Source organism: Plectrocnemia conspersa, unplaced genomic scaffold, assembly GCF_051122295.1.
Source record: "Plectrocnemia conspersa isolate PC_06_02 unplaced genomic scaffold, ASM5112229v1 ptg000011l, whole genome shotgun sequence".
Taxonomy (NCBI): domain Eukaryota; kingdom Metazoa; phylum Arthropoda; class Insecta; order Trichoptera; family Polycentropodidae; genus Plectrocnemia; species Plectrocnemia conspersa.
Genome location: NW_028277175.1, coordinates 16,969,790 through 16,997,496, shown reverse-complemented (window position 1 = coordinate 16,997,496; position 27,707 = coordinate 16,969,790). Strand labels below are relative to the sequence as shown.

General features: G+C 30.3%; 3 protein-coding genes across 5 annotated transcripts in view; 1 reads left to right on the top strand and 2 right to left on the bottom strand.

The window, feature by feature from the left end:
• The first annotated feature begins 1,448 nt into the window (after positions 1-1,448).
• On the top strand, positions 1,449-7,651 carry Rab2 (RAS oncogene family member Rab2). Of its 2 annotated transcripts, none has more exons than XM_088198758.1 (6): positions 1,449-1,638; positions 4,297-4,456; positions 4,529-4,684; positions 5,547-5,727; positions 6,326-6,463; positions 6,548-7,651. In XM_088198758.1, the coding sequence occupies exons 1-5, from the start codon at positions 1,593-1,595 to the stop codon at positions 6,419-6,421; spliced, it is 639 nt and encodes a 212-aa protein (XP_088054884.1). In that variant the 5' UTR covers positions 1,449-1,592; the 3' UTR covers positions 6,422-6,463; positions 6,548-7,651. The 2 variants fall into 2 exon arrangements, with proteins under 2 accessions (XP_088054884.1, XP_088054885.1); XM_088198759.1 differs by having other exon boundaries at positions 6,535-7,651.
• LOC148229735 (centromere protein L-like) lies at positions 6,967-14,407 on the bottom strand. The gene is made up of 5 exons (XM_088198756.1): positions 14,066-14,407; positions 13,800-14,008; positions 13,519-13,737; positions 13,295-13,449; positions 6,967-8,051 (listed from the first exon to the last, which is right to left on the bottom strand). The coding sequence occupies exons 1-5, from the start codon at positions 14,271-14,273 to the stop codon at positions 7,778-7,780; spliced, it is 1,065 nt and encodes a 354-aa protein (XP_088054882.1). The 5' UTR covers positions 14,274-14,407; the 3' UTR covers positions 6,967-7,777.
• A 1,098-nt stretch (positions 14,408-15,505) lies between these two features.
• The window catches only part of LOC148229734 (uncharacterized), a 29,196-nt gene continuing 16,994 nt past the window's right edge, over positions 15,506-27,707 (bottom strand). The window contains exons 1-5 of one of the 2 annotated variants that reach the window (XM_088196828.1): positions 25,884-26,056; positions 20,102-20,377; positions 18,758-19,479; positions 15,914-17,854; positions 15,508-15,843 (exon numbers count right to left, since the gene is read on the bottom strand). In XM_088196828.1, the coding sequence (XP_088052954.1) occupies positions 15,953-17,854; positions 18,758-19,479; positions 20,102-20,377; positions 25,884-25,908 (2,925 nt within the window). In that variant the 5' untranslated portion in view covers positions 25,909-26,056 and the 3' untranslated portion in view covers positions 15,508-15,843; positions 15,914-15,952. Of the gene's footprint in view, positions 15,844-15,913; positions 17,855-18,757; positions 19,480-20,101; positions 20,378-25,883; positions 26,057-27,707 lie in introns of those variants that run through there. The other variant, XM_088196829.1, reaches the window with a different exon arrangement.

Here is a 27,707-nt window from a genome sequence, read left to right as displayed (position 1 = left end):
ATTAATACACAATAAGGAAGGAAGCCTGGCCTAGTGCCTGTGCATGCGCAGTATGCAGGCGCGAAAGCCAGACTAAGTAAATCCAGTCGCTCATGGGCCGAAACTCCTGAGCCTGATGCGACCGTGGGAGAAGGGCATGCGTCCAATGACCTTCCACTATAGCGGCTCAATCTATCTAAGTGCCACCCGTCACCTCCCGTCGCCAAATATATTTTAATGATTACAAATAATATACCGTAAATATGACTAAAATTAGAATCTCGTGCGTAATGAAGGCATAATAAACATGTAAGTAAAACTAAGCAAAATAATGTTTTTAAAAAAAAAAAACGAAATAACACATAAGATGGACAGAAGCACCCAATAATAAGGTATGCACTTGTTCTAGAATAAGACAGAGCTATTCATTTTTGGATGTCGATAGCTGCGAATTGCTATTGACAAAAAGCTGTTGCTATTTGCAAGAATTTAAATTTGCGAACAAGATTTTATTACTTTGATATTCTTAAAAAATCTATTTATTTTTAATAACAATTAACATTTACTACGGTCACTGTTCCAACTATCTCGATTGATAACTTAATTATGATCTCCCCCATTCTAAAATACTTCCTACTAGCAAAATTAGCCGTATAACAAACCTTTGTCTAAGTCGGGGCATGTGCTCTTTATTAACACGTATGTGTGTGTATGCGCATCAATTGAATTGTTTTCATTGTGAATTGATTTTAGTGTTTATCTGCTGATCTACACTTTAAACGCTAAATGTTTGCTATCAAAAATGTATAGCGTTAATTATAACCTCAGCATCACAATTTTATTTCACAGGTAGGTGTTGGCGGTATTTATGTAAATAAACATATTGACTACAAAATCACTCTAAGTCAGGATGTTTATCTATAATACATAAATAAGCGATGCAACGGTAATTGTGAATAAAATTACTGGTGCAGTACTTATTAAGTTGTAGCCATTTTAAAAATCAGCTTAAAGCTAAACAACACAAATTTTGCGTTGCTCTGCTAATTACAAATTAAGATTGTCAATAATATAAATATCAATTTATAAGTAAAATATAGGTAAAAGTGACTAAATAATGGTACTTTGATTTTATATTATACCTAGGTATGCTATGAAAACCATCAATATAAATACTACAAAATATGTATTTCCCCAATTATTTTCGTTGACCTATAAGAAAACAAAATCCATCTGAAAGGAACATGAGATAAATCTAAAAATAACCAATTGTTTTAAACAAATTTGCTTTTAATTTACTATTTTACTTAAAGATAAATTTTTAATTTTTTTCTAATAAATTATTTGCATATTTTTAAAATAGTTTTAATAAATTTTATATATTTAGTTAGTATTTTTTCGATTTATTTTATTCTGCGTATAAAAAATAAATACGTAGGCGTGATATTCTCGAGCACGTCCCACGCACCAGGTGTTCGCGAGCGTGCGCGAAGTCAGTCGATTGTGTCAGCGGAGAGGCGCACCGTCAGCTAGCGCAACAGGGCGTCGACCCGAAGTACACTCCGTTCGCCCACCCAAATCGAACGAGCCCGAGCCCTAGCACCAGCCCCGTCATGTCTTACGCTTACCTCTTCAAGTACATCATCATCGGCGACACAGGTCGGTTATCGATCGGCTCCTTTCTCGCCCCGCACACCCCACCCTCACCCCACCGCTTCATCCGACAGCTGGATGATATCCCCGCGGCGTTCCGCCCCTCGTATCTCGTCGAGAACGCTACATGCTACGCCAAATTCGATCATATGTTAGCTCATTGTGACCATTGCGTCGTAAACAATCTTTTGTTTGCTCTTTGTTGATGATCTTGACCAGACGAATAATTTAATAATTTAACAAACAAAAAAAATTAACTCGGGTGGATGACCTTGGAGTTACATTAATTATTTTGACATTTATTAAATGCGCATTTTAGTGTTTCATTCAGTTATTTATTGTTAAATTCTTCATATACGTATTATAATTAATCGATCCTTAAAATATAATATCCGAGTACATGTGACTCATCCTACTTATCTCTTTGTTGTCTTTGTATTCATATCATTACTGATGATTGCAATATGATTTTATTTTATATACATTATTAATATCTTAAAAATACTACATAATGTTATGTGCGTGTTAAAGTCCATATGTTAGCAAATATATTGTACAAATTTTATTCAAATTTAAACAACAACAAAAATATGCTTTTAATTAAAATAATTTTGATTGCATTTATAATATTTTTATTACAAATAAATTTTATTTTATTCCATATTACATTAATGTATTATACAAAATGTTAAGTCTATTTTTTAGGTAGATTTCGATAGAAATACATCTCATGTCACAATTATCACCAGAAGACTTCAAAACTACCCTTAGTTAAAACGTGTTTCATTGTATTTCCAAATAGCTTTTTTTCAGGGGACTTATTATTTTATATGTACGATAAACAAAATTTATTTGTATATAACAATCTACATTTATTCAAAAACAGTCAATGTCATCTTCTTCTGGAACATTGTCACAACTTTTCAAATGAAATATTCCGGACTGATTTTTTGCAACTCCGTTTCCTGTAGAATCAATTGATTATACGACTATTGCATTAGAATATATAATAATAATTGTAAACACATAAAATATTCATTTCCAATTTGATTTATTCTATTGCGAGAGTGGGGGGAGAAAGCAGCAATTGGCACCTGAATAACTGGCACCTAACACCGCAGTTTCTGCGCTATTCTGTTCTATTCTGCGAAAGAAAATTCTAAATGAATCAACATTCGTATTCATTAAAATCCCGGCTACTGCGGGAGCAGAGATGTCATTTCAGCATTTTACAGGGGGAGAGGGGCAACAAATTGGCCAGTCAGTAATCGTTTTTAATATTTTTTGAATATTAACCCAGATATGCCCAAGAAATTTTGCTATTTTCAAATTTAAAAAAAACCGCACAGCTTCACCAGACGACAAACAACACTAGACTTAACAATATTCCGGTTTTTATTGTTTAGGAGTTATTACTAAACCCTTTTAATGAGTTCATTCACGTTTTGACTCATGTAAAAGTAATAAAAACGTCACAATTGTAAAAAACAGTGGCACGATTTTAGTGTCCTACCCATAGGACAGTGGGCATATCTGGGTTAAGGTTCATAGTATTTCATTTTAGGTGGCTTTCATAAATGATGTCATAGGTTTAGCGTAGTTTCACACATGCCGGACGGATTCGCCGGCGCCGTATAGTGTGGGTGGTGTTGTATGGGCTAGTACTTACCATTTCAGACGTGCTGGGCAAATCCATCCATCATGTGTGAAGCTACACTTAAGAGGGAGGGGGTCAGCAGAATTGTGACAATGTGAAACAAACAGAACGCAAAAAAATTATCACTTTTCAGAAGTCAAAAATCCACATCAAAAGCACTAAAATCGTGTCGGCGTCGTCGCACTGGGAACGCTCGTTGCCTCCCTTGTTTTTGTCCGGAAAAATACATGTTATTTAATGAATTACTATGAATTTTAATGTAGGCGAAATATTAATAAACGAGCATTTACTGTCCAACTTTTTCCTCCTGGAAAAACATGAAATGACGTCCCTGCACAGCACAAATTAATCTTCAATGTCGGCAGTCTTATTTTACTGCTGAGGTATTGAGTTCTACCAAAACTGTAATGACACATATACAAATACTATGAATTTTAATGAAGTGTATAGTATTCATTTTTCGCCATTTCCGAACACTTGTTGGAGTGACAGTCATGCATCACCATGCTAAATTTTCTTTAGTCGATTAATTTCAACAACATAATTTTCTCTCACTTTCTACCAATAAAATCTAATAATTTTGCTTTATCTTGGTGTTGCATGTTTGATTTGTACTGCTAATCTTCAAACTATATATAACACTGGTGCTAATTTACAACGCAATATAATGGTGTTTTTATTTTTTAACATATTTATAAACTTTTCATTTCAATCACCTTCATAATTTACATTATTTTGTTTCATTAATCAAATCTAGATTATTGTAATAAAATTTCCTTTTTTAAGAGCTATCTGTGGTGTATAGTGATGATTGAATTGTTGTGTTAATTCAACTATTTTCATTTTTGATATATATATTTTTGACAAAAAAAATACATAACGAGTGTTGAACATCTGTAAGCCTGGAATCACAGATTACTCTATTATAGATTTTTTAGCATACCCCTTTATCTTATCTATCATAATTGGGGATACTAAACATATTGATAAAAATCATGTTTATACAGGTGTGGGCAAATCGTGCGTCCTGCTACAGTTCACGGATAAACGCTTTCAGCCCGTTCATGATTTGACCATAGGCGTCGAGTTCGGCGCTCGGATGATCACAATCGATGGCAAACAGATTAAATTGCAAATATGGGACACAGCCGGCCAAGAGGCCTTCAGGTAATAAACTCGCACTTGAGACTTTACTATAATGTAATGATCGCTGTAATATAGTTTTGTTTAAACTTATAGATCTATTACTCGGTCTTATTATCGCGGTGCAGCCGGAGCTCTGCTCGTCTACGACATCACTAGACGGGAGACGTTCAATCACTTGTCTACGTGGCTCGAGGACGCTCGTCAGCATTCCAACTCGAACATGGTGATAATGTTAATAGGAAACAAAAGGTATTTCATATTTTATCATTATTATAAATTGAGGATATTTAAATGAGCAGTATATAAAATAATTGTTCCATAAAACGAATTGTTTGTGCATTACTATTGGACAGATTAGGTGCGAGCGAGCGAGTATTGGTCAGAACAGTAATTACCTTATGAATAACTCATCAATGAATCATTTTCCGAATATTTACCTTACATTAACAAATTGTTTGAAAACACGTAAAATGACGTTTTTTTTCAATTGTTGCCAGTATGCGGGATCCGTGGAAATACGTTTTTATTGACTGGTGGTGGAAGTCGAGTAACGTATTTATATGGGTTATTTTTATGATTTCATTGCTCTCCAATAGATCACAGTTCACACTACACACAAAGCACTTCTATATTTTTTTTGTATACGATTAAGTAATAAAAATCAATATAGTTTCAGCTATATTTTTTTTGTCAAATAATGAACTTGAAACCTTGAAACAGATCATATTTATGCCAGATTTAATGGGCTGCTTTTGTACTGCTGGTTAGGGAAAAAACTTTTTTATACCTGGAAAGGCACTGTGATAGTTTTACTTAACTATTATAAATGATTCTTCAATGGATCTTTAGAATATGAAAACTTAGTATATGGTGAGTTTATAATTTAATTTTTTTTAAATTATATTAGATACTTTACGATTTTTTTGCATGAAAATAATTCTGCGCGAGATCTTGAATTACACCCGCAAACAATGTGTTAATGCATCAACGATTCGTTTTATGGAACAAAGTATTCATTTAAATGCACATACATATATATCTCAAAATAATTTTCTGTTAAATACCACCCTTATAAATTATGATCATTTACTGATATTTATTTTCTTTGAAGCGATTTGGAATCGAGACGTGAGGTGAAAAAGGAGGAAGGTGATGCTTTTGCTCGAGAACATGGATTAGTATTTATGGAAACTTCAGCAAAGACTGCTGCCAATGTTGAGGAAGCTTTTATTAAAACAGCCAAAGAAATATATGAAAAAATACAGGAAGGCGTCTTTGACATAAACAATGAGGTAATTTTTTGTGTTTATTTATTAACCGTTTAAAAATGATTTTCATGTTAGCAAAATTCTTTTCAACATTTTTACTGATTTCGAATTTATTTAACATTGCAATATTTGTTAAATAACAATTAAATTTCAGATAATACAATTCGCAGTTTTAAATGTTAGTTTTTATTGAAAATCAAATAAAGATGGTTTGTGAGGTTAAGCAAAATTGCTAAATTTCGTTGTCATTTTGAATCTTTTATATCATCCGCAGTTTGATGTTTTATTTCTAAAAATATTACAATATATCAAATAAATCAAAAAATGCTTATATAATTTTGTAGCAAGATAACAATGTTTAATTTCAGTGTAATGAATAATATCTCCGTATGGATTCTGTGTCTAAGAAATAAAGAAAATTGTCGATGATATCAAACTTGGGCTTGATAAAATTTATATTTGTTATAAGTCGTTTTAAGACATGATGGGATTCCACTATGTTTTAATCTATCTCTTAGTATGCTTTATATTACAAGAATATTGCCAATCACCTATAGACCGTGACAGTATCCACAGGAAGAATCTATTTATTTAATATATCTTCTTTCATGTTTATTTAAAGGCGAATGGAATCAAGATCGGAGCTCAACATTCTCCAGTTGGTGGTGTTAGTGGTGCATCAGGTGCTGGAGGCGTCGCAGGCGGTGGCTGCTGTTAGGCCTCCCCTACCACGTGCCGTTCCTTCTATCGATGACCACAAGTAATTATTTTTTTGCAACTCGATATCACATTACCGCATAGGCTAAATTTATATTGTTATCACTACGTTAGCGTTATTTTTCAGATTGTAACAATGCTACGTACATCAGAGCAATCCATAAAGCCACACTCGGTGGTCGTGGCACGTGGATGTGAAGAACTGCGCATGGCCAATTATTTTCATTATATATTGTATGGTATTTATTATACATAATATAAAATTTAATTTTTAAAATATGATCTTGATAAATATAAAAAAAAATGTACGTATACATATGATTGTAAGTCTAATTGTATAATCTAAAATTCTATATTGTTTTAAAATACTTAAAACCAATGCAAGACACTATATATTTACATACCCGTTGATTATTTATTTATGTGTGATTCGAGAATATCGTTGTATTTAAATAATGAAAATTATTGTAATGCTTGCATTGCTAAATGTGTAACTTAAATATATACTTAAAATTGTTTAAGCTTTTGGTTTAATGAAAAAAATAGTTAAATTCCAACATCAATATTTATTGAATTATAAACACATTTTACAATCAATAAGATTAATCGTAAAAAACATTTTCATGTGATAACTTTAAATACCATAGACTTGTGTGATAATCTAATCTTTCGCCGAATGATACTTTGTATTGGGTGTCATTTCAACGTGTGATTTGTATATTATATGTTTGTTAAAAGCTAAGTTTGTTGTGTTTATATATTTTTTTTTATATAGCGATTATTTCTGATCTGTTTAAGCTACAGTAGCGTTCAGTTATATTTATCATAAACAGGCCTTAATAAAAATAACAAATTACGAACGAATAATTGTAACAATATCTGTGCTTTACGATTGTTTTACGTTCAAATTGCATAAGATTATGTGTAAGTACAAGAATGGCGAAGTGATTTATTTATGCAGTTTGGAAAATAATCGTTGTCGATGTATTGATGAAAAATAAACTTTCACACAAATAATTTTGTGCATTGGATATTTTAGTATTTTTTTAATGTATCGAATCACAGTACACCATAGAATTATTTTTTAGACGTAGTTATATTTATTGAAGTCCTATTGTGTACGTTTGCAAGGAGGTGGTGCACTAAGCACGAACATGTAACTTTAAAATGTTGACGTAATATATAAACGGTAGTGTTTGGTAAATTAAATATATATTATTTTTAAACGCAACTGCATGTTTCATTATTCATCTCACAATATCATAATTCAAAATATATACAAACTAATCACACGCTTAACATAAAAATAGTTATTACTAACAGTCTTGATAGCATTCAATCACCATCATCATGATCGCTAATCATATTCGAATGCCAGTTTTGGCATACTGCCTTTCAATATGACGGATATCTCGCACAGGATTTTCAATATGTTTTTGGCTGCTTCGTGATCCTTGAGCTGTATCTTGCCCTTGCTTTGGATGTAAACGTTGGGGTATTTCAAGTTGGTAAGTTCCAATCTGGATATGTCCATCTCGTACACGTAGCCGATGTGCTTTCTGAACACCGAATACCATTTCAAAGAGCTCTCTTCATTGTGCATATTGACATCACTCTTATTGGGGAAACAACTATAAACAAAAAATATAATATTAGAACAATATATCAAGTTTTAATTTTTATACTAAAGGCAAAGGGATTTCATGGTAATATCAGTGGCGTACGGTGGGTGTTAATATTGGGTGTGCTATAAAAAAAAAAAGTATATTTTTTCATTTTTATTAGCCGAGGTTTTGACATGCCTAAACTGCCTTGCAGCTTTTTCCCATATATAAATAAATAAATAAACATCAAACCTAATCTAAAATATTATTATATAAAAATATCAAATTTCCAATAAACATAAACTTATAATTATTTATATATAAAATCTAATCTTCTTTCTTTAATCATACATTTTTCTATCACGCTGTCATAAAAAGTGCTCTTCTTTTTAATATCCATAAGGATCCCTTTTTCTATTGAAATCAAGCTAAGGCCACATAGCCTTTCTTGGCCTTGGGTACTTCAATAACAATTATTAATTCGTTTCAGAGCAGAAAATGAACGTTCTGCTGAAGCAGTACTGCTTGGTGAGTTAATATTAGTTTGCCTAATTTATCTATTTCCTGAAAACCTGACTCAAGATTATTTGTGTTCATAAATTGTACAAGCTCATGAACAGATTTCTCTGCAAATTTAGGTAAATGATAAAGAACAGCAAGCTCATTTTTTAAACTTATATAATCAAATTATGCTCCATAGAATTGTTGCAGTTTGGTAAGTAATTCATTTGGAAATTTTTCTTTATATTGCTCATATTTTTCTTTCTCCAGAAGGTGAAAATATTCCAATTTGGACATTGAAGAAAAACGGTTTTCAATTTGCTTACATATATTATCAACTATTGTATTAAATAGTTAGCTAAACGCGTGCTTTTCTTCAACAAGCAAATCATTACTGTATTGGATAATTTTCTTCCGTTACATAAGACTCCTATAATGTTTCATAATTATTTTCCTGTTCATGTCTGAGTTGTTGCAAAATTTCGGTAACTTTCTTACAGCAATATAATATGTCAAAAGATTTGGATTGTAAAATGTTGTATAACACATCAGTTTTTCCAAAAAGGTTTGAAAATATGTGGAGAAGTTTTCTTGTTTCAAAATCTTCCAAAAAGCTAAGAAAACCTCGTGATTTTATTACAGTGTCGGGGTCCCATAGTTCACAATTTTTCACGACGTCTCGAAAAAAGTCCGTAAATTCATTTCTGTATTTTTGCACTGTGTTACTTAACCGTGATGTATAATTCCATCTTGTAGGTGTAACAGAAGGAAGTCTTCTAGCTACAAACTCTTGTAAAGCATTTATTCGTTTGGAAGATTTCGAAAAGAATGCAGACAATCTATTTAAAGTTTGAAAGAATGATTTGCACACTTTTATATTGGAAAGACCTTGTTGTAATGTTAAATTCAACATATGAGCATAGCAGTGTGTAAAAATGGCCAGTGGATAAACTTCGAGTACTTTGGCTTGCAAACCATTAATATGCCCACTCATTACACTCGCCCCATCATAAGCCTGTCCAACTAATTTTTCTTGAATTTGAAATTCTTCAATTATATTTACAACGTGGCAAAATAAGCCATCGGCTGTTTTATCAGAGCTAACGTCTGTAAAGCCAATAAACCGCTCGTAAACTTTACCTTCATAAACAAAACGCAAAACTGTCGAGAGCTGTGAGTTCATCATTATATCTGAAGTTTCGTCAAGAATAATAGCGACAAAATTTGCTGAATTTACTTCTTCCTTAACCAGTTAGCATGCGGGTGCTTTTTTGCAAAGTGTTCCAAAAAAAACATATTTTTTTATTGGAAATTATAATAGTAAATAATTATATAAAAATAGGAAAAATAAAAAAAAAATTTAAAAATTTATAGTTTTTGCAAAATTAATATTTCAAAATTACATAACGAGTATTTTTTGCGTTGTTCCAAAAAATTGTGAATATTATTTTTACCGTTTCTTAACCCTTTGGTTGTCGGGCCTTTTGGGAAAAATATTCCAGAAATACCGGGATTTTTTAATGAATAATTAAAAAGTCAAAATGTGTATTTTAGTTTGTAAATATACGGTCGCAGCGTGTGACGTTGTCTGCAGTGAACTTGACCAAATTAATGATGAATATGCGATTTTGTGTTATTTTAGTTCTTATTTGCGCTGTAATAAGAGTCATTATCGCATGTCGTATTAAAAATGTCGAGTTGTGAGCGGCCAGACCCCATCAGGGATCGATAACGATTATATATAGTATGTTATTTATTTTTAAAATGTAAATAAAACTTTTCGTAAATTATTAAAATATAATATTTTTAAATAATGGTTTAAATAAAAATACCCTTCAGACGGTTGAATATATATATATATATATATATATATATATATATATATATATAAATATATATATATATATATATATATATGTATATGTATATACATATACACATATATATATATATATATATATATATATATATATATATATATATATATATATATATATATATATATATATATATATATATATATATATATATATATATATATATATATATATATATATATATATATATATATATATATATATATATATATATATATATATATATATATATATATATATATATATATATATATATATATATATATATATATATATATATATATATATATATATATATATATATATATATATATATATATATGTGGTTGAATGCGTTTTCGCGGAGAAATATTTGGTTAATATTTCTAGGAGTCGGATTACTCCGCGTACTTTTTTGATTCCGTGTGGAATCATGGTCCCTACGTTTCGGCCAGATTCGCCCGGCCATCCTCAGGGGAAAATTGAGAATATGAACATCCGGTGTGGGCAAAGCCCAGCATGTGGTTGTTCAGATCTGTCCTTCGTATCGCGTAAGATCGCGACAGATCTGAACAACCACATGCTGGGCTTTGCCCACACCGGATGTTCATATTCTCAATTTTCCCCTGAGGATGGCCGGGCGAATCTGGCCGAAACGTAGGGACCATGATTCCACACGGAATCAAAAAAGTACGCGGAGTAATCCGACTCCTAGAAATATTAACCATATATATATATATATATATATGTATATACATATATATATATATATATATATATATATATATATATATATATATATATATATATATATATATATTTATATATGTGTATATATATACATATATATACATATATATATATATATATATATATATATATATATATATATATATATATATATATTATATATATATATATATATATATATATATATATATATATATATATATATATATATATATATGTGTATATATGTACATATATATATATATATATATATATATATATATATATATATATATATATATATATATATATATGTGTACATATATATATATATATATATATATACATATATATTTATATATACATATATATATATATATATATATATATATATATATATATATATATATAAATAATAATAATGAAATAATAAAAAAATAATGATTATACTGGAAAAAATGTTATATACCCCTGAAGCATTTACCCTACAGACGGTTGAAAATGTATTGGATACTAGGATTTCGGAGCCGTCGGTTCGGGCGATTCTCGCTAGTGTAGTGTCGCTAGTCTCTTTTTTTATATTCCCGCACAGGCTCGACACCGCGTGTAAGGGACATTTCTAAAATCACACACCCGTGCGGGACCGCGCGTAAAGTGGTTAATATGATCTTTAATAACATCACCAATCGCTTCAATTATGTCATTCTGTATGGATGGGGAAGTACCACGAAACACCGTTGCAGTATTTAAATGAGTATCCAAAACAGAATCGTATTCTCGAAGTGCATTTAAAAATTCAAGGTAATTTCCTTTGTTTAGTGAATTACAGGATTCATCGTGGCCTCGAAAAGGTTGTTCTTGTTTTCCTAGATATACTAGTGCGTCAATCATTCGCTATTTTATTCTCTATTTTTATGAACTTGTTCATTATGTTGACTTATATTAGCTTTACGTTGAGCGTCAATCATGACTTCAATTCGTTGTTTTCCAAACATTTTGAGAGAAAAAAATGATTGAACGTGTGACTGCGCTCTTTTGTGTTTTTTCAGTGCCGTTATCAGATGACTAAGGTCAGCAAATCCACTTTTACTCCACATGCTTCTTTCTTTGGAAAACAATATACATGGCCAACAGAACAGTCTAGATCGAAGTTCGCAGCCTGTTAACCACTCAGTTCGTTCATATGATGAAAATGAAAAATGTCTTGTATATTCACATTTATTGTCTTTATGCTTCATAAATAAATTGGGAAGAGGTGGACGTGGTTTAGCAATTTTGATTATCTTCAATTAAATTTCATAACTTCTTTTTGAAAATGGATTATTCAGAATATCTTCAACAGTATTCTTCATCATTATTGGGGTAAATAAAAAAATATAATCTAGAATAGAAAATTAAATATTGATCATATGTAAATAAGATAATAAACTATTTTACGCCAAAATATAAAAAAATGAGTGACCTGTTATTGTGATATAATGTAATAAAAAAGCAGCGACGGACGCAAGAGTTTTTGAAGTACGCGCACCAAATTCGAGACCAATTTTACTACTGAGCGCTGCCAGCCGACAGATCGACTTCAGCCGTTAAATCTCAGAACAATTTACTTTAGTCGGCGGCCGCGCGCAAGGTCGGCGCGTTATATGTGTTGTTCCAAAACGATCGCTCGCGCGAAAACGTTCAGAGCGAATGACAAATACCAATGCATACTATACACTGCATATTAAAATTTTATAATTTTGCATACTACTGTATGCAAAATGATGTCACTTTACGCCCTAAATTTTTTAAATTTCTAAATTTATATTTTAGATGGTTTTGCGGGTGTGCGCCGCACACCTAGCACACCCTGAATATACGCCCCTGGGTAATATATAATACTAGAGATGTTTAGGAAGTAAATATATAATGTTACAAAAATGGAAGTAGAATGGCAGAATTTACCAGGAAGCAATCGCAGCAACGTTGTCCTTGAGACGTGAATATTATTACATATTAATTATTATATTTATAAAGTAATTTTTTCATAATGTGTTCTGAGAGAATCTTTGTATCCGTTTTAACAGTATGAAATATTACACAGTACTGAGATTCCTCTTAACAGTTCCATATTCTAATATGATAAGGAATAATGTGTCATAAAATTTGAGCAACGCTAATATTACATGAAAATAGTATAATTACCTTAGCCACATATTGTGAATATCGTCAGCAGACATAGATACATCGAGTTTTGTCGGTGATCTCGTAAAAGGTATGTTATATATGAAATTGACGAACTTGGTGCCGTCGTTTGGAGCGAAGCTACTCAATAGAGCACTGAATAGCAATAATTCAGACTGAAAAATTATATAAATAATTTATTACAAAAGTAGATATTTGTCATATATAAAAATTATAAAACTCACTTGCGAAAATGACATAGGTTTTATGACACAATCGAACAATTTCATCAGCGTTTGCCTCACTAGAGCAGCGACAGTTCCTCTACCGTTATCGATCAACAGTGGCAAGTGAACCACATTCTTTTCTATCTTAGAAGCGAATAAACCCCACGAGAACAATATTCCACTGTAAATTTGCTTTGCGTTGTTGACATCGTTAAAATTTGAGGAACGTACCACGATCTTAAAAATAATAAATACAATTAATTCACTGATTGTGAATGAAATACAACCGTGTCACTCACTTGCAAAGCATCATAATGTCCAATCTCCAACTTCAAATTGGGTATGACTTTAATCTCAGTTTTATAATGTACTGTGGTCGCTGATTTGATTGATCCGGCTAAGTATTGCGTTATTTTAGTTGCGAACTGTTTCAATTTGCTGGGACTGTATTCCAAATTGTGGAGCGGAGACACTCGACATATGTTCCAGAGTGAGTTTAATACATAACCTAACACAGATAATTGGAATTACAAATTGATGATAATATAAAGCATTAAGTACAGACCTGCTAATGCATCGGTCTGTTCATCTTCGTTGACTTGAACATCGTAAGAATTGTCCACTGAGTTGATGTCCAGAGATAATTGCGGCAAAATCGAAGTTCTGCTCCGTTTGCTGGATCTTCTGACAATCGATAGCCTCAACGAAGAGTTGAAATCGTTTTCGACGCAGGGAATTTTAAGCTTTCCGTCCTTTTGCGTTGACATTTTCATTTAAGCAAATTAAATATATATAATTAACACATGCGAACAACCGAGTAATCACTCAATAATACAAATGTAAACGAGCGATCTCATTACGAACGCATCAATGCAATAACGGTCAGTTTAAATTCAATGTTGCCACTAAAAAAAATTCTGACGTTTAATATAAAAACAAATTTGTTTCGATGTGCTTTTATATGCATATTTTAAAATTTAAAATACGTACGAATTATAAATAATAATTTTACAAACACTAACAAAGCTATTATATATTAAATTTTATTATTTGACGTATTTTGATTTCACTCCTTCAGAATTTGACCAAAAACTCACGAAAAACATGTAACATAATTTATGGAAATCGCCTTTCTGATATTTAATATTGTATATCCACATGTACTTGTACAAAATAGTTATGAATTTACCTGAATCAGAGGTGGTTGGAAATTGTTTTTTCTGCCAATGGCTTTTAAAATATCCATACTATCTTTCGTGGACAAAACAAAATTATATATTTAAAAATTAGCCAGCTTTTCTTATTATATTTATCAAATTAATATATGTACTATGGTACATTGGGATCCACAATTGATATTGAATTTGAATTTATCTCGGTACTGGTCGTTTTTATACCGGCCACCGCTGCATTTGCACACTTATACGAGCACACATATAATAAAGCAATTTAGCGCATGCGCAAAAGCTGTCTTAACGCTCGACCGATCGACGGGTCATTTATTTATTTCGTGATGTGTGAAAACAGCTGTTTCGTGAGAACTTTGCGCTACACAGTTATAACAAAAAATACGTTTGGCGACGGGATGGTGACTACATTACACTACACTACACTACACTACACTATACCACTGGCTATGACATCTTACCAAACACCACTACAATATAATAGATTAATTAAAGAAAATATGTTATTTCCATTTACATATAATATAAACATGGAAATTATTGGCATTGATTTGTAGGTTATTTGTATGTTACTATCAGTTTTTATTGTAATATTGTGCGTGATCATTACACATGTACTTCCTGTTTGCATCCATTACTGGGAATCAATGATTTCTATTTGTATGAAATATCTTTCTAATGATATTTTACTTACAGCATCATTGAAGTCACTAGCACTGCTCATAAAACAATCGTATATCTTCACAAAATATATTTATTTACTTACGAAATTGGAATATTAAAAAAAATATTGAATGTAATGTAAACACATTTTATTAAAAACCTTATTTAATATAATAAATATCTTAAAATATAATGATCTAAAATTTAACTAAAAAATATACATACTACATTAAAAAAATAACAATTTTATAATAATAAATAATTTTGAAGAACACTTTTATTTGGTGTAATATTATATAATAACTACAAAAGATATTATAAAATTCACGTCAAATCAATTAAAACTAAATATAATATCTATAATCTGTACATCTCTCTTCATATTTATTACACATATTACAACCTTTTGTCCACATTAAACGATTTCCATTCGATTTTGCCTTACTTATATCATCTAAAAGAAAATGATGATGTATCTTCTTCACTCGAGTACCTGTCATCAATACAAAAATATATTAATACTAATATATATAAATAGAACAATGTTCTATTGGTATACTTACTCATAACACTTTTGGATTTGACTAGTATTGTACACAATTTTAAAACGTGAATTCAACGTCTGGTCTCTCTCGTGGATATCCAAGATCTTCCAAAGGAAGAGAATGCGGCCTCACGTTACCGCCTGCCTGTGATCTTGTATGCATAATAACTTGTCCGTGTATAAGTCTATTTTCATTTCCAAATCTTTTACTTTGCATGAGTTGAGATGATTTAACTACATTATCGTTTCTTTGACCCGCTGAATTTACCATATATCTATCGTTCTGTGTTTGAATCGGTACAATCGCACCGATTGAAGGTGAATATCTATTTCCTATAGAGGCATAGTAATGATCTCTTTCTTCTTGAGTGTTTAAAGCGTATCCGATTGCGGGCACAACTTCAACAGCCGTATAAAGGTTTTCTTCTCGCGGCTGCTGAACTACATTAACGGCTTCATAATTTTGATTTTGTTGAACCTTCTGTTTATTATAATAATCATTTCTATTTTGATTTTCTAGCTGCATTCTATAAGCGTTGTATTGAGCCACTTGTGCGTTTATGTTTTGATTGTTACTAGTTTGTTCATTAGAGTAACTGTTGTATTGATTATATCTTGAGTTATCATATTGTGCTGCCGTTACCGTGGGAGATTGATTATTACTCATTATATATTGTTGATTTTGGTTTTGATTTTGATTCATGGTTCTATATCCTTCTACAACTCTATTTTGATTTTCGGGTAGATTATACAGTTGATTTGTAGTTTTAATATTATTTAATTGATTCGTAGATACTCGTGTTCCTGTATACATGTTTTGTGGATGTTGAGATTGAATATTTTGATTATTCTGTGAATAAGTATTTTGAGAGGCTATATAATTTTGTTTTTGTTGTACTCCTGAATATTGCTGTTGAGTAGATTGTATAGTGTTACTTTCCTTTTGACTACTCTGAGTGAATTGAGGTACATTTGCGATCGTTTGAGTGACTCCTTGATTTTGGAAATTAATATTACCATTCACTCTTGCAGGTTGCGTTACTCTTGATGGAAAATGTTGTTGAACGCTTATCAAATGTCCGTTTTGATAATTCTCTTCATTGGGCCTTATATTTGTTTGCTTTTCTGCATATATAACTTTTCCTAATCTATTATCTGTAGATATTCCAGCATTATTTTGCACTGTATATTGCTGAGATGACTTAACAGCTGTTTGTGTATGTTTCCCGGTAGTCTGCGTGTGTTGCGATACAAATTGTAATGATTCATTCTTTGATATTTCAGCACTATTTATTTGGTTAATGTTACTATTATCAAAAGACCCTCCTGCACTATTATTTGAGTATTTTACTTGCTGGGCTTGATTGTAAAGATTGGCTGTTTTGCTATTCTCTAGTGTTGCATCGCTATAAGCCTTGTATTGTTTGTAGTTATTGTTTTGCACTGTCTTTTGTAATTCATTATTTGCTGTAGTTATTTGACCAGAAGGTGAGTTTTGGACATTTCCATAAACCTCTTGGTTGTAGGATGTGAATTGTTTTTGAGTTCTGAATCCGTTTGGTAAAGGTTGTGACGTTGAGACAAAATGAGTGGAGTGAATCGATGCATTCTTGAATGAATCATCTTTTGTAGCTTTAGACTGCTGCAATTGATTTGTATTGATTGCGTTAACATTTTGGTTTGCATAATTCTCTTTTAAAACGTCGTTTTGTTGAGTGTTAACGTCCGATATTGACGGTCCGACGTACGGTTTCGTTATCGGTAAAGGCGATTGGACAATCTGCTCAAAAACTGGCCTCTCAACCTTTTGCGTCAATCCTTGCACACTATCTGATGAATATTTAGCGTTAGAATTATGGAATCTAGATTCAAAGTCTTGATTGTAAGCTTGGAAATTAGCGATGTTTTGATTTATATACTTTTGTCTTTGATATATTTCTTCGCCGGTTGATATTGGAACCTGTTGATTTAAAGAGTAATTTTTCATTAAATTTTCCATGATGGTTTTAAGCAATGGCTGACTGGAATGAATATGAATGGTAGTGTTACTGATGTTCTCCAAGATGCTTTTATCGTTCATGAATTTGCTTTGTATGGCTCTCTTAGTTGAATTATGCAGATCAACAATGTATGATAATATATCTTTAGGAATGCATATTTTGAAGACTTTCTGCTTGTTAACGTCACCAGATGGAATAACATGAGCAGAAAACAACGTTACTAATCCATTATTGTTCGCCGAATTTGCATTAACGACATCCTCGTTTATAATTTTAGCGCTTTGATACGATGATGTCGATGATTTTGTTTGATGTTGAACGTTTACTTGAGTGGTTTTCGTAGCTGAGGCATTATCATTCAAGGAAGCGTTTCTATCATCGTTATTGGAATATAATGTAAGCCGAGCTGGTTTATTACTAAATAAATTTGCATCAGTAATGTTTTCAGAATCCGCTTCCAAGGCCATTGGAAGAGTGCTTTCTGTAGATGATTGGTTATTCGTTATTTGGTTGTTATTTTGAGACTTTATGTTAGCAGAAAAGTATGAGATATTAGCAGACGTCACCGTTTTAGGAAAGTATTGAGTTTGTGAGTCATATTGTGATGAATATATGTTTGAGTCTCGTACGTTATTGATTTGCGAAGAACTCTCTTTTGTTGAATCAAACAAAGTTTTGATGTTACTCGGTGATGTTTCAAGAGGCGGTTGTAGGAACAAGACAATGAACGGTAATCCTTTAGATAAATGTTTGAGCGTTGCTTGTGAATCTTCATATCCGGTTAATGATTTATTAGTAAATGATTCTGATTTATATGAATGATTTTCAGCATTATGATGTGATTCATTAAGGCTGTTACTTACAGTGTCAATTGCTGGAATGTTGATCGGTAGACGGACCACAAACGGGTGCGGCAATGGTAATTTAGGCACTCTCAGTGTGTATTCTTTATCATATTGGGAAGGATAAGTGAATTGTTGCTTTGTTATTTTAATAGCTTGTGTATTCTCATCGAACGCATTATGCAAATTCAATCCTTTGAAGTTTTCAGAAGTGAAAAAGTTCCTCGATTTCTCATTACGAGCCCCTTGATTGTTGTATTGATGGTTGTTATAGAATCTATTTGCATTTAGTATAGCAGATCCGCTGATTGCTGAATCTTTGGTGTTTGTTATGGGTCCGATGAACGGTCCTGGTAATTTGAACACGTTGTTGTCTGCTGGATTTCCAAATCCTTGATTTACTGGAGTTTGCAAAAAAGAGAACATGTCGTTTGGAGGATTGTAAACTTGCATCACTTTGTTCATTGGCGGTAAGTTGGTCGGATAAGGATTCGACATTGGATACATGATCATTTTCTTGATTTCAGAAAGCATCTGTGATCCGTCGTCTGTATTTTTTGGGTTGTTAATATCAGAGTATTTTTCAGCGTCCATACACTTCACGTTCATCCACCAATCGCATACTAAAACTTCTTGGTTGAAAAGTGTACCGTTTGGACACAGGAATGAGAAGAATCCTTCTGGAGCGGTGTTAGCGCACACTCTAAATACTTGGCATCTTGTTTGAGTATCTGCATAATATCCTAAAATATAAAAAATTATAAATATGTAATCATAAAGTTATGTCTGACTATGTGATCACATGATTAGCTGTTTCTAAGATCTATTTAATTTACTATTTTGATTTTATCAAATTAGACAGTTTCATTAAACTTATTTTATTATCAGACATATACATAGGTTAATATTAAATAAAGATATGTTCAAAAGATTTATGAATATTGTTGCAGGGGTTTTCATTTAATTTAACACAGAATTTTATGTATTCTTTAAAAATATGATAAAATATTGTAGATAAGTACTTAATGAATAATAAAAATATAGAATGATTTTTTGTATTTAATTCAAAAGTAAGTAAATGTGACAAGTCAGATACTAGTTGTAGAGTTCATATTTAAAGAGTCAATACAAGTAAAAAATAATTATCTTTTAGTAGTGCATTTCAAAACTAATTTTACCTGATGACCAAACCTAAATATGTACTTTACGTTGGAAAATAACAACAAAACTAATCTAAACTGTAAGTTTAGATTAGTTTTGTTAATATTTAGATGTATTAAACAATAAAACATTATATATACATAGTCCTTATACTTCTATTATAATTCCATACAATCTAGATTTTATATTTGTTTATCTGCTCACCTGCACTCTTTCCAACACAGTTAAAAGCCGTCTTCGGAATGACACTTAAAGTTGGATAGTCTTTATCAGGTTCTCCTGGTACTGACAATCTTATATCCCAACCAGTGCTGCTGCCACTAGAGTCATGATTTCCATTTTGTCCGTGGATGTTTTCAGTTAGTTCAAAATTATTAGATTGAGCTTGTCGAGGATGGATATTGCTCTGATGATTTTGGAAGATATGTGACACATCACATGTGACGTACGATAAAAATGTTAGAAGTAATACTAGATAATCTGAAAAGATGTAAAAATATATATTATAACAGCTTCTTATTGTAATAATCATAGGTTTACTATATTTAATAGTATTCCCATAAAAGTAGCATTTCCATAAATTATAGTATAAGCAGTTGATTATATTTTTTAATGAAAACTATGTTTATATTTGATTTTAATCATGCTTAAAACATCTAGGCATTCAATCGACTCGATGAAAATACTACAAAGTTTTTAAAACTAAAAATTTAACTATAAAATGAAATCAAATTAAGTTCTTGAACATGTATGTTCATTGAACTCAATAGAGATGAACCATAAATGTGTAACTTTTATATTATACTAAAAATAGTTTGAGTTGATTTTTTAACTGGTATGATGCTAGTTATTAGGTATTGTATTAGAATCATGTATCGAGCGATAAAAATTATATTTATATACAAACATGTATAAGATTGGTATAAAGTTAAAAAAGAAAATATATTTTTGATAATATGTATATAATTGGAATTTATTGAAATAGGAATTATGTATAATTTTGGGCTTTTTGCAAAAAACTTTTGCAAAAAACGTAGCAGTGGCGATGCGTCCATATATATTTTTTGTAAATTTTCCATTGGCATTAGCCCAATGCGTTACAACAGGGTAAGCACAATCAAAAACTACTATTCAAGTAATGAGACATCAGATCAAACTCAATCTGTAAATCAGTGATAGCTATTTTATTAATTAAAAACTATTATTACAGCTTACAATAAATATATGTCATTATGCGCGATATTCATCCACGAGATTAGGAAAATCTAGGAAAACCTGATTTGTGACGATCGATAGATATTAAAATTATATATTAACCGTTAATTTGGATACTGGTTAATTATACTACTGATCTATTGTAGAACACTTATATTATAATATAGGTGTATATATAAAAAAAGTAATGAATGTTGACAGTAAGACTCTTTATTAATAATATAAAATTTAGGGAACTTTAACAATAAACAGATTAGATATTATAGTAGCGATTGTTAAAGTATGGAATACTCTAAAAGTAATTAATATATCTTTATGCCATGAAAGTTATAGATACTTTTTTTAAAGTTGTTGCAAATTATTTTATTTTATTTAAACGATCAAAAGTATCTACACATGATTGTTTGCGCTGGCTTTCATGAAATGTTTTGATTAATGAGCGCCGGTATATCGCACAGAAAAATGGCAGTTGCACAAATTGTTTATAATTTTAATTAAAAATATACGGCACGGCGTGCAATAGCATAATATACAATGCATGTTACATTGTTACATAATTCATGTATCATATACTTGCACTTTCGAATGAATTATGTAGATACATACATTTATATTGACGTTTGTGGTATTTTTATTATAAAAACAATACAATTCTCACGTTGCACTTGGTTCATTATTATAATATTATTGACGAGATTGATTTCCATTCGTATGCTGTTGGATCGATTATGTTTACGGAACAGGTAGTAAATTTTGCAACATTTCATGACTTATCTACGCATTGTTACGTTTCGCATTGAAAAATTAAAAAATCAATTTACAAATAAATTGAATGAGATTCAGAAAGAGCTAATTACGTTTGTGAAAAACGAACACCCATAGATAATTATTAGGATAATTATTTCTTGCGAAAGTCTGCGTTGCGTATCAATTATTATAATTTCGCTCCGTTGTTTAATTTATCAATTTTATCTGTAGGCACTCTGGAAGATTAAAGGCGTTTATGTTGAAAGTGACACAAATTTATGTATCGATTGACCTCAGTAAAAAAATATGACTACTGAAAGAAGACTTCATCAAGGATGTTCAACGTCGAAATAACTAATCTCATGACGAGGTCGTCGTTTTTACAATTATTAAACTGTTAATAATCACATTATTCGAGCCAGTCCATGGAATGGCAGGTTATAAATTAATCGATTAAAAACACATTTACGCCATTTTTGTGTTATATTACAAATTTATTTAGATTTATGCATATTTTTTTATATTTACACAATGTGGATCGGATTACTAGTAGGATTTTTTTAGTCATCGACGTATTACGACAGATACTTATAATGGTTATCTCTATTATTGGAGTGTCATAAAAAATCCGTGAATTGTATAGAGTTAGTTAAAATGTATTACTGGTTTATTAAGCAGCGTCTACACATTATTACATAAAAACTGATAATATACGACATTTTATATAATTTAATTTGTATAGCTTGTTACTGGACGACAGCTGTTTCACTATGTAAGATTTTGAAATACGTTATTTAACGTCTTCTGAGCATTAGAATAAAAATATAATTGTTTATTTGTAACAAAAAATATGCAATAACTGTTAAAAATAAAAGAATTTAAAATAAAATATGTTTTTTTTCATAATATTGATTACTGACTATATTTTTAAGCATATAATGAAATATAATTTAAAACACACCGCTGTAACATAGCAGACGTTAGCCCGATGTGTTACAGTTGCATTTAAAATACAAGCAAATTCTAGCAACATAAATATTTTAGTCATGAAATGTCTTTTACACATTGTATTGCAATTTTTATTTACAGCGCAATTTTAAATGGTTAAATTCGAGCTATCACCAATAAATTATTGTTTATATAAACAGCGCAATATATTATATAAATAAATAGTATAGAAATGTGGTGAAATGTTCATTTTCAGGTTCAGTGCAGAAATAATATTTTGCTATTTTTAAAGGGTCTTGTCTTTATTACAGATTAACTTCTTATACGATTTCACAGTAGACCCCCCAATAACACGATAAATTGGGAACGTGCTATTTGGGTGCGTGTAGTTTTGGGACTATAAAATACTAATTCAATTTTTGCAATACGTACATACGAATCAGATGCGTGTGGTGAGATATTCTTCCTTTGACTCGCTCACACATAAAGTAACGGGGACCCAAATAGCACGTCCCCAATTTACCGTGTTATTGGGGGTCTACTGTACTAATGGTTTCTTAATTAAAATATTTAACTGTTATAAATAATTAAAATAATGGTTCTAAATAAAATACGCTTATCATATTTATTAACAATAAAACTGTGAAAGAATCAAAGGCAATGGGAATTCATTACACCTAATTTTATTGGTGTAAATTCCCTCAATTTTTTTATATATTACTTCAATTTTTACAGTATTTAATTAATAATAAACGAGGCTGTGCAGTTAGATTTTTATGGTTAAAATGGCTTACTATTGCCGATAGAATATATAAATGAGAAAAATATTCTTTACTGCTTTATATATTTTATATGCACAACGAAAGGGTTAAAAATGTTACTGGATAATGTGAAATTACAGCAGTATAAAATTTAGTGCATGTGTATTTTTTTGCTGTGTAATTTCATCATGTAATTATTTTTTATAACGATATCCATTCAACGTGAATTTTTAAGCTTAAATGTTTTAAAGTTACATTTAAAAAACTGCCTAATTAATTTAATTTATTCAAACATAAGGCAATATTTACCTGTATATACAAGAGATACTCGTAATGATTGAAATATAATCATATTAATAATGAATAAACAGCTATGTATAATGACTAAATCTAATTAAAATGCCATATCTTATGTTTAAGTGGCAAAATTTTCAATTTCGAGGATTATAAATACATAAGCAATATTTAATTAATACATTAATTTCACTAATTCTAATGAACGGAGAATTTAGTTGAATTGAAGCTATGTTAATTTATTACAGTTAATTATAAGATAGATAAGTTTAAATTTAAGAAAAACTAGAGCACTTAATCAATAATACTTCGACTAAATAATTTTATGATGTAATTGCTTCTTTGGTTATAAATATATATTAAGAAAAATAACTTTTAGCAGCTATTGAAATAAAATATATACCGCAACTTTAATTAAAGAATAAATTTATACGTTATTTTTTGTGTTTTAATTTAAGTTGCCATAGTCTATTATAAAATTGAATATGAAATAACAATGAAGAAAACATAAGAATATTTTGTAGGAAAAATGAAATTCGAATACAGAAATACTAGAATAATATAAATAAGCAGTAAGTGGAAAACCATGGTTCAATATGGAAGTAGAGGAAAATAATAAGTCATCAAATGCGTTTAAAATGTATATATGATAATGACGATTAGTGGAATGGAATTTATTTTGCAATGAAGGAAATATATGCAAGATCGTAAAAAGGTTGTGGATAAAGGACAAAGTTGAAAAATATATATTTAACACTTTAAACGCCAGCGACTTTTTAGTGAGTCACTTGTTATTTCTCTTCACTTCACATCAAATAATTCGTTAACTTGTTTTAAAAAAATAATTTGTAAGAATATAATCAACAAATAAAGTGGCAACAAATTTAAATGCTTTCTATATTGTTATTATAATAAATTAATTGACTCGTTAAAAGATATTGATAATGATTCTTAAATTAAATATATACAGTTGAGCTTTTGATGATTTTAATTTAACAATGCAAAAAGAGATATATAAGCAATTATTAAAATATATTATAAGTAAGTAAGCCGACAATATTATTTATAAGTAAACTATCAATATTTACTTTGGGAAAAAATAATGTATACATTTGTAAAGCTGTTTCAATACTAAACCAACTGAAAATTTTGATAATAAGCATACTAAAAATCAGTGATATAAGGCCTATTAATAGGCTACATGATTAGAATATTTTACGCATAGACTCTTGATTAGATGGTTTTAATTAACCACGATGTATTTTTCTAATAAACTGCCATTACCTTGAAGAAAATGAGTTCTTATTGGCTGCGGAAAATGGTTTGTTTTATTAATATTTTTTTTAAATGATAAAAGTGAATTGCTTATAAATATTTTTTGCTAATATATTATTAGTTTGGCAGTTAATGTTTTGCTTATATAGTATTTTGCTCAAGTAGATAAAGTTTTCAAGAGCATAAAAATAAATTATGAGATTCTTAAAAAATGTTTTAGAATTAAAAACATATTTTTTGCAGCTACCTATAGCAAGTTCCTATAAACCTGCGTCAGAAGTTACGCTACGAGTTATGCCACCCTTCTTAGTTTTCAACTTTTATATAATGCATGCGTGACACACATATTGATAAATATAGATAAAATTCGTGTAAAGTACATGTTTAATATTATGAAATTTGACATTAACAGTGTAATATACTTTATCGTAGTTTTGCATTTGCAAATATGTTAACGTCCTAATTATTTTATTATTATTTTATTGTATTGTTTACTATATTTATTATGTTCAGAGCTCATTAGTAAGAGTATTAGATAATTTAATATGAATTTTCTGCTCTATATAATAAGCACGATTATTTTTATAATATTTAAAAGCACTACACTTATCCCAGAAAAATACATCATATAGTCTATTTTTCCACCAATTCATGAATATTATTGATACAAAAAAATCATCACTTCACTGTTCCGTTTTATCACTTGAAAGCACAATCATAAAGTTTCGTGAAAATTTGCAACTCACACGCGCTTCCGTGTTCGGTCCGCATTGTCCGTTCGTGGAGTTGGACTCTTGGCGTGAAAACTATCCTTTCACCGAAAGCTTAACACATCGGAAAAGCTTCGAGAGAGGCGGTCGGTGGTTGACTTTCGAACGCGCTCGTAACCGTCCGTTGAACACAAAAATGGCTAACAACCTCCGGCGTATGTACTAATCTCATTTATATACAGTGCCTGCTCGACGAATCCCACCAGCTTTTATGGAAAGCGCCATGTGCGCCACCGCTTCTCAATGTGTGGAACGGGTGTCGGCAAATTTATATTCGATGCGTGTTGGTAGCGAAAAAAACTTACTTTTTCTACTCTTATTTTAAAAGTTTTGCTGTTAAAGGTCAGATTGTAAGTAAAAAATATCTCTTTTTTTATGAATGTACACATCATGAAATATCGTTGTATATAAAACTTTTAATATTTTGTGTAAAACTTTTAACTAAATCTTGATCTAACGTAAGCTAGTTTATTTTATAATATCTTAACGCATCAAATGATTGCCTTATGGAGCCCTATTAATAAATTGTAAAATAGGTAAACAAAAATAGTCTACAGTCAATTGGCGTGCAAATAAAAAATCATGGCACTATTCAAAAACTGGTTTTATTCCTTCAAAACTTTGTTCCTAAAGCTGTTTTAATTTAATTTAATTTTTATTGATAATGTTACACTATTATACACTTGCAATTTAGAACATCTAAACGTTCAAATTGTGTTCATGTTTCACCAGCTTCTCCACCACCGCTCGGAGAATATTCAATCAGAATTCTGAGCATCGTCCACTGACATCATACCTCCGCCTGCTTCTCCACCAACGCTCGGAGAAAACATCTCGCCATTTATCGTCTGTCGCAACACACGTAAAAATAATGTAATAAAAACTTTAAATAGATTCCACCCTGAATCTCACGAAGTCATCACCAGCTAGGGTTCTTAAACCTTAAATAGCTTAAAGTTAGTGATTATTAAAATTATAATTCCGATCGATTATCACATGTTATTTTTTTCTGGCTTTTCAAAATATCACGATTGAATATCGTGTATACTATATTTGCGTTAACACAGTCAGTTCGAGAGCTATCCTTTTCATCATTATTAATAATTGAGAAAGAGACAGTTGGGTTTACGCCCATACTAGCTTTAAAGCACACGATACGGATATACGTTCGATATATTTTTACTCCTGTTTATATTTTGAACGAATTTATAGAAATTAAAATCATTACTATATTTTTTATATTTATCAATCAATCGGAGTAATGATAAGTATATCTAACGTATATTCGGATCGCGTGCTGTACAGCATATAGTAACTTGCAAACTTGCCCAAACATGAAATGGATAGCTCTCGAACTGAATATGTTAACGCAAATAGAGTATAGATACTCTGATATTACAGTTAGAACAATTCTAATTAAAAAAAGTTTTGGAAATTTTATTTCAATTAATTAATTAAAAAACTTTTCCCGAGCTCTAAAATATTTGGGAAACTTTTTTAATTTAACAATAAAAACACTAGGTTTTTAATCATTATTAATACTTACATTTAAATTTGAATATAAATATATTAATTTTTTTTGTCAGACATATAATATTAATTTATTTATTTTCATCCCAGTTATCATTATGGTTATAATCAAATGCACTTAAAAGGTGTAAGATTATGTTGAATACAACACCTACGTATGTAGAAATAATAGCTTATATATGTATACAAAAACATAAATAAGAAAATAGTGTTAAAATGTAAAACTGTATATAACACAACATATACCTCAAATAAAGTATATAACACAAC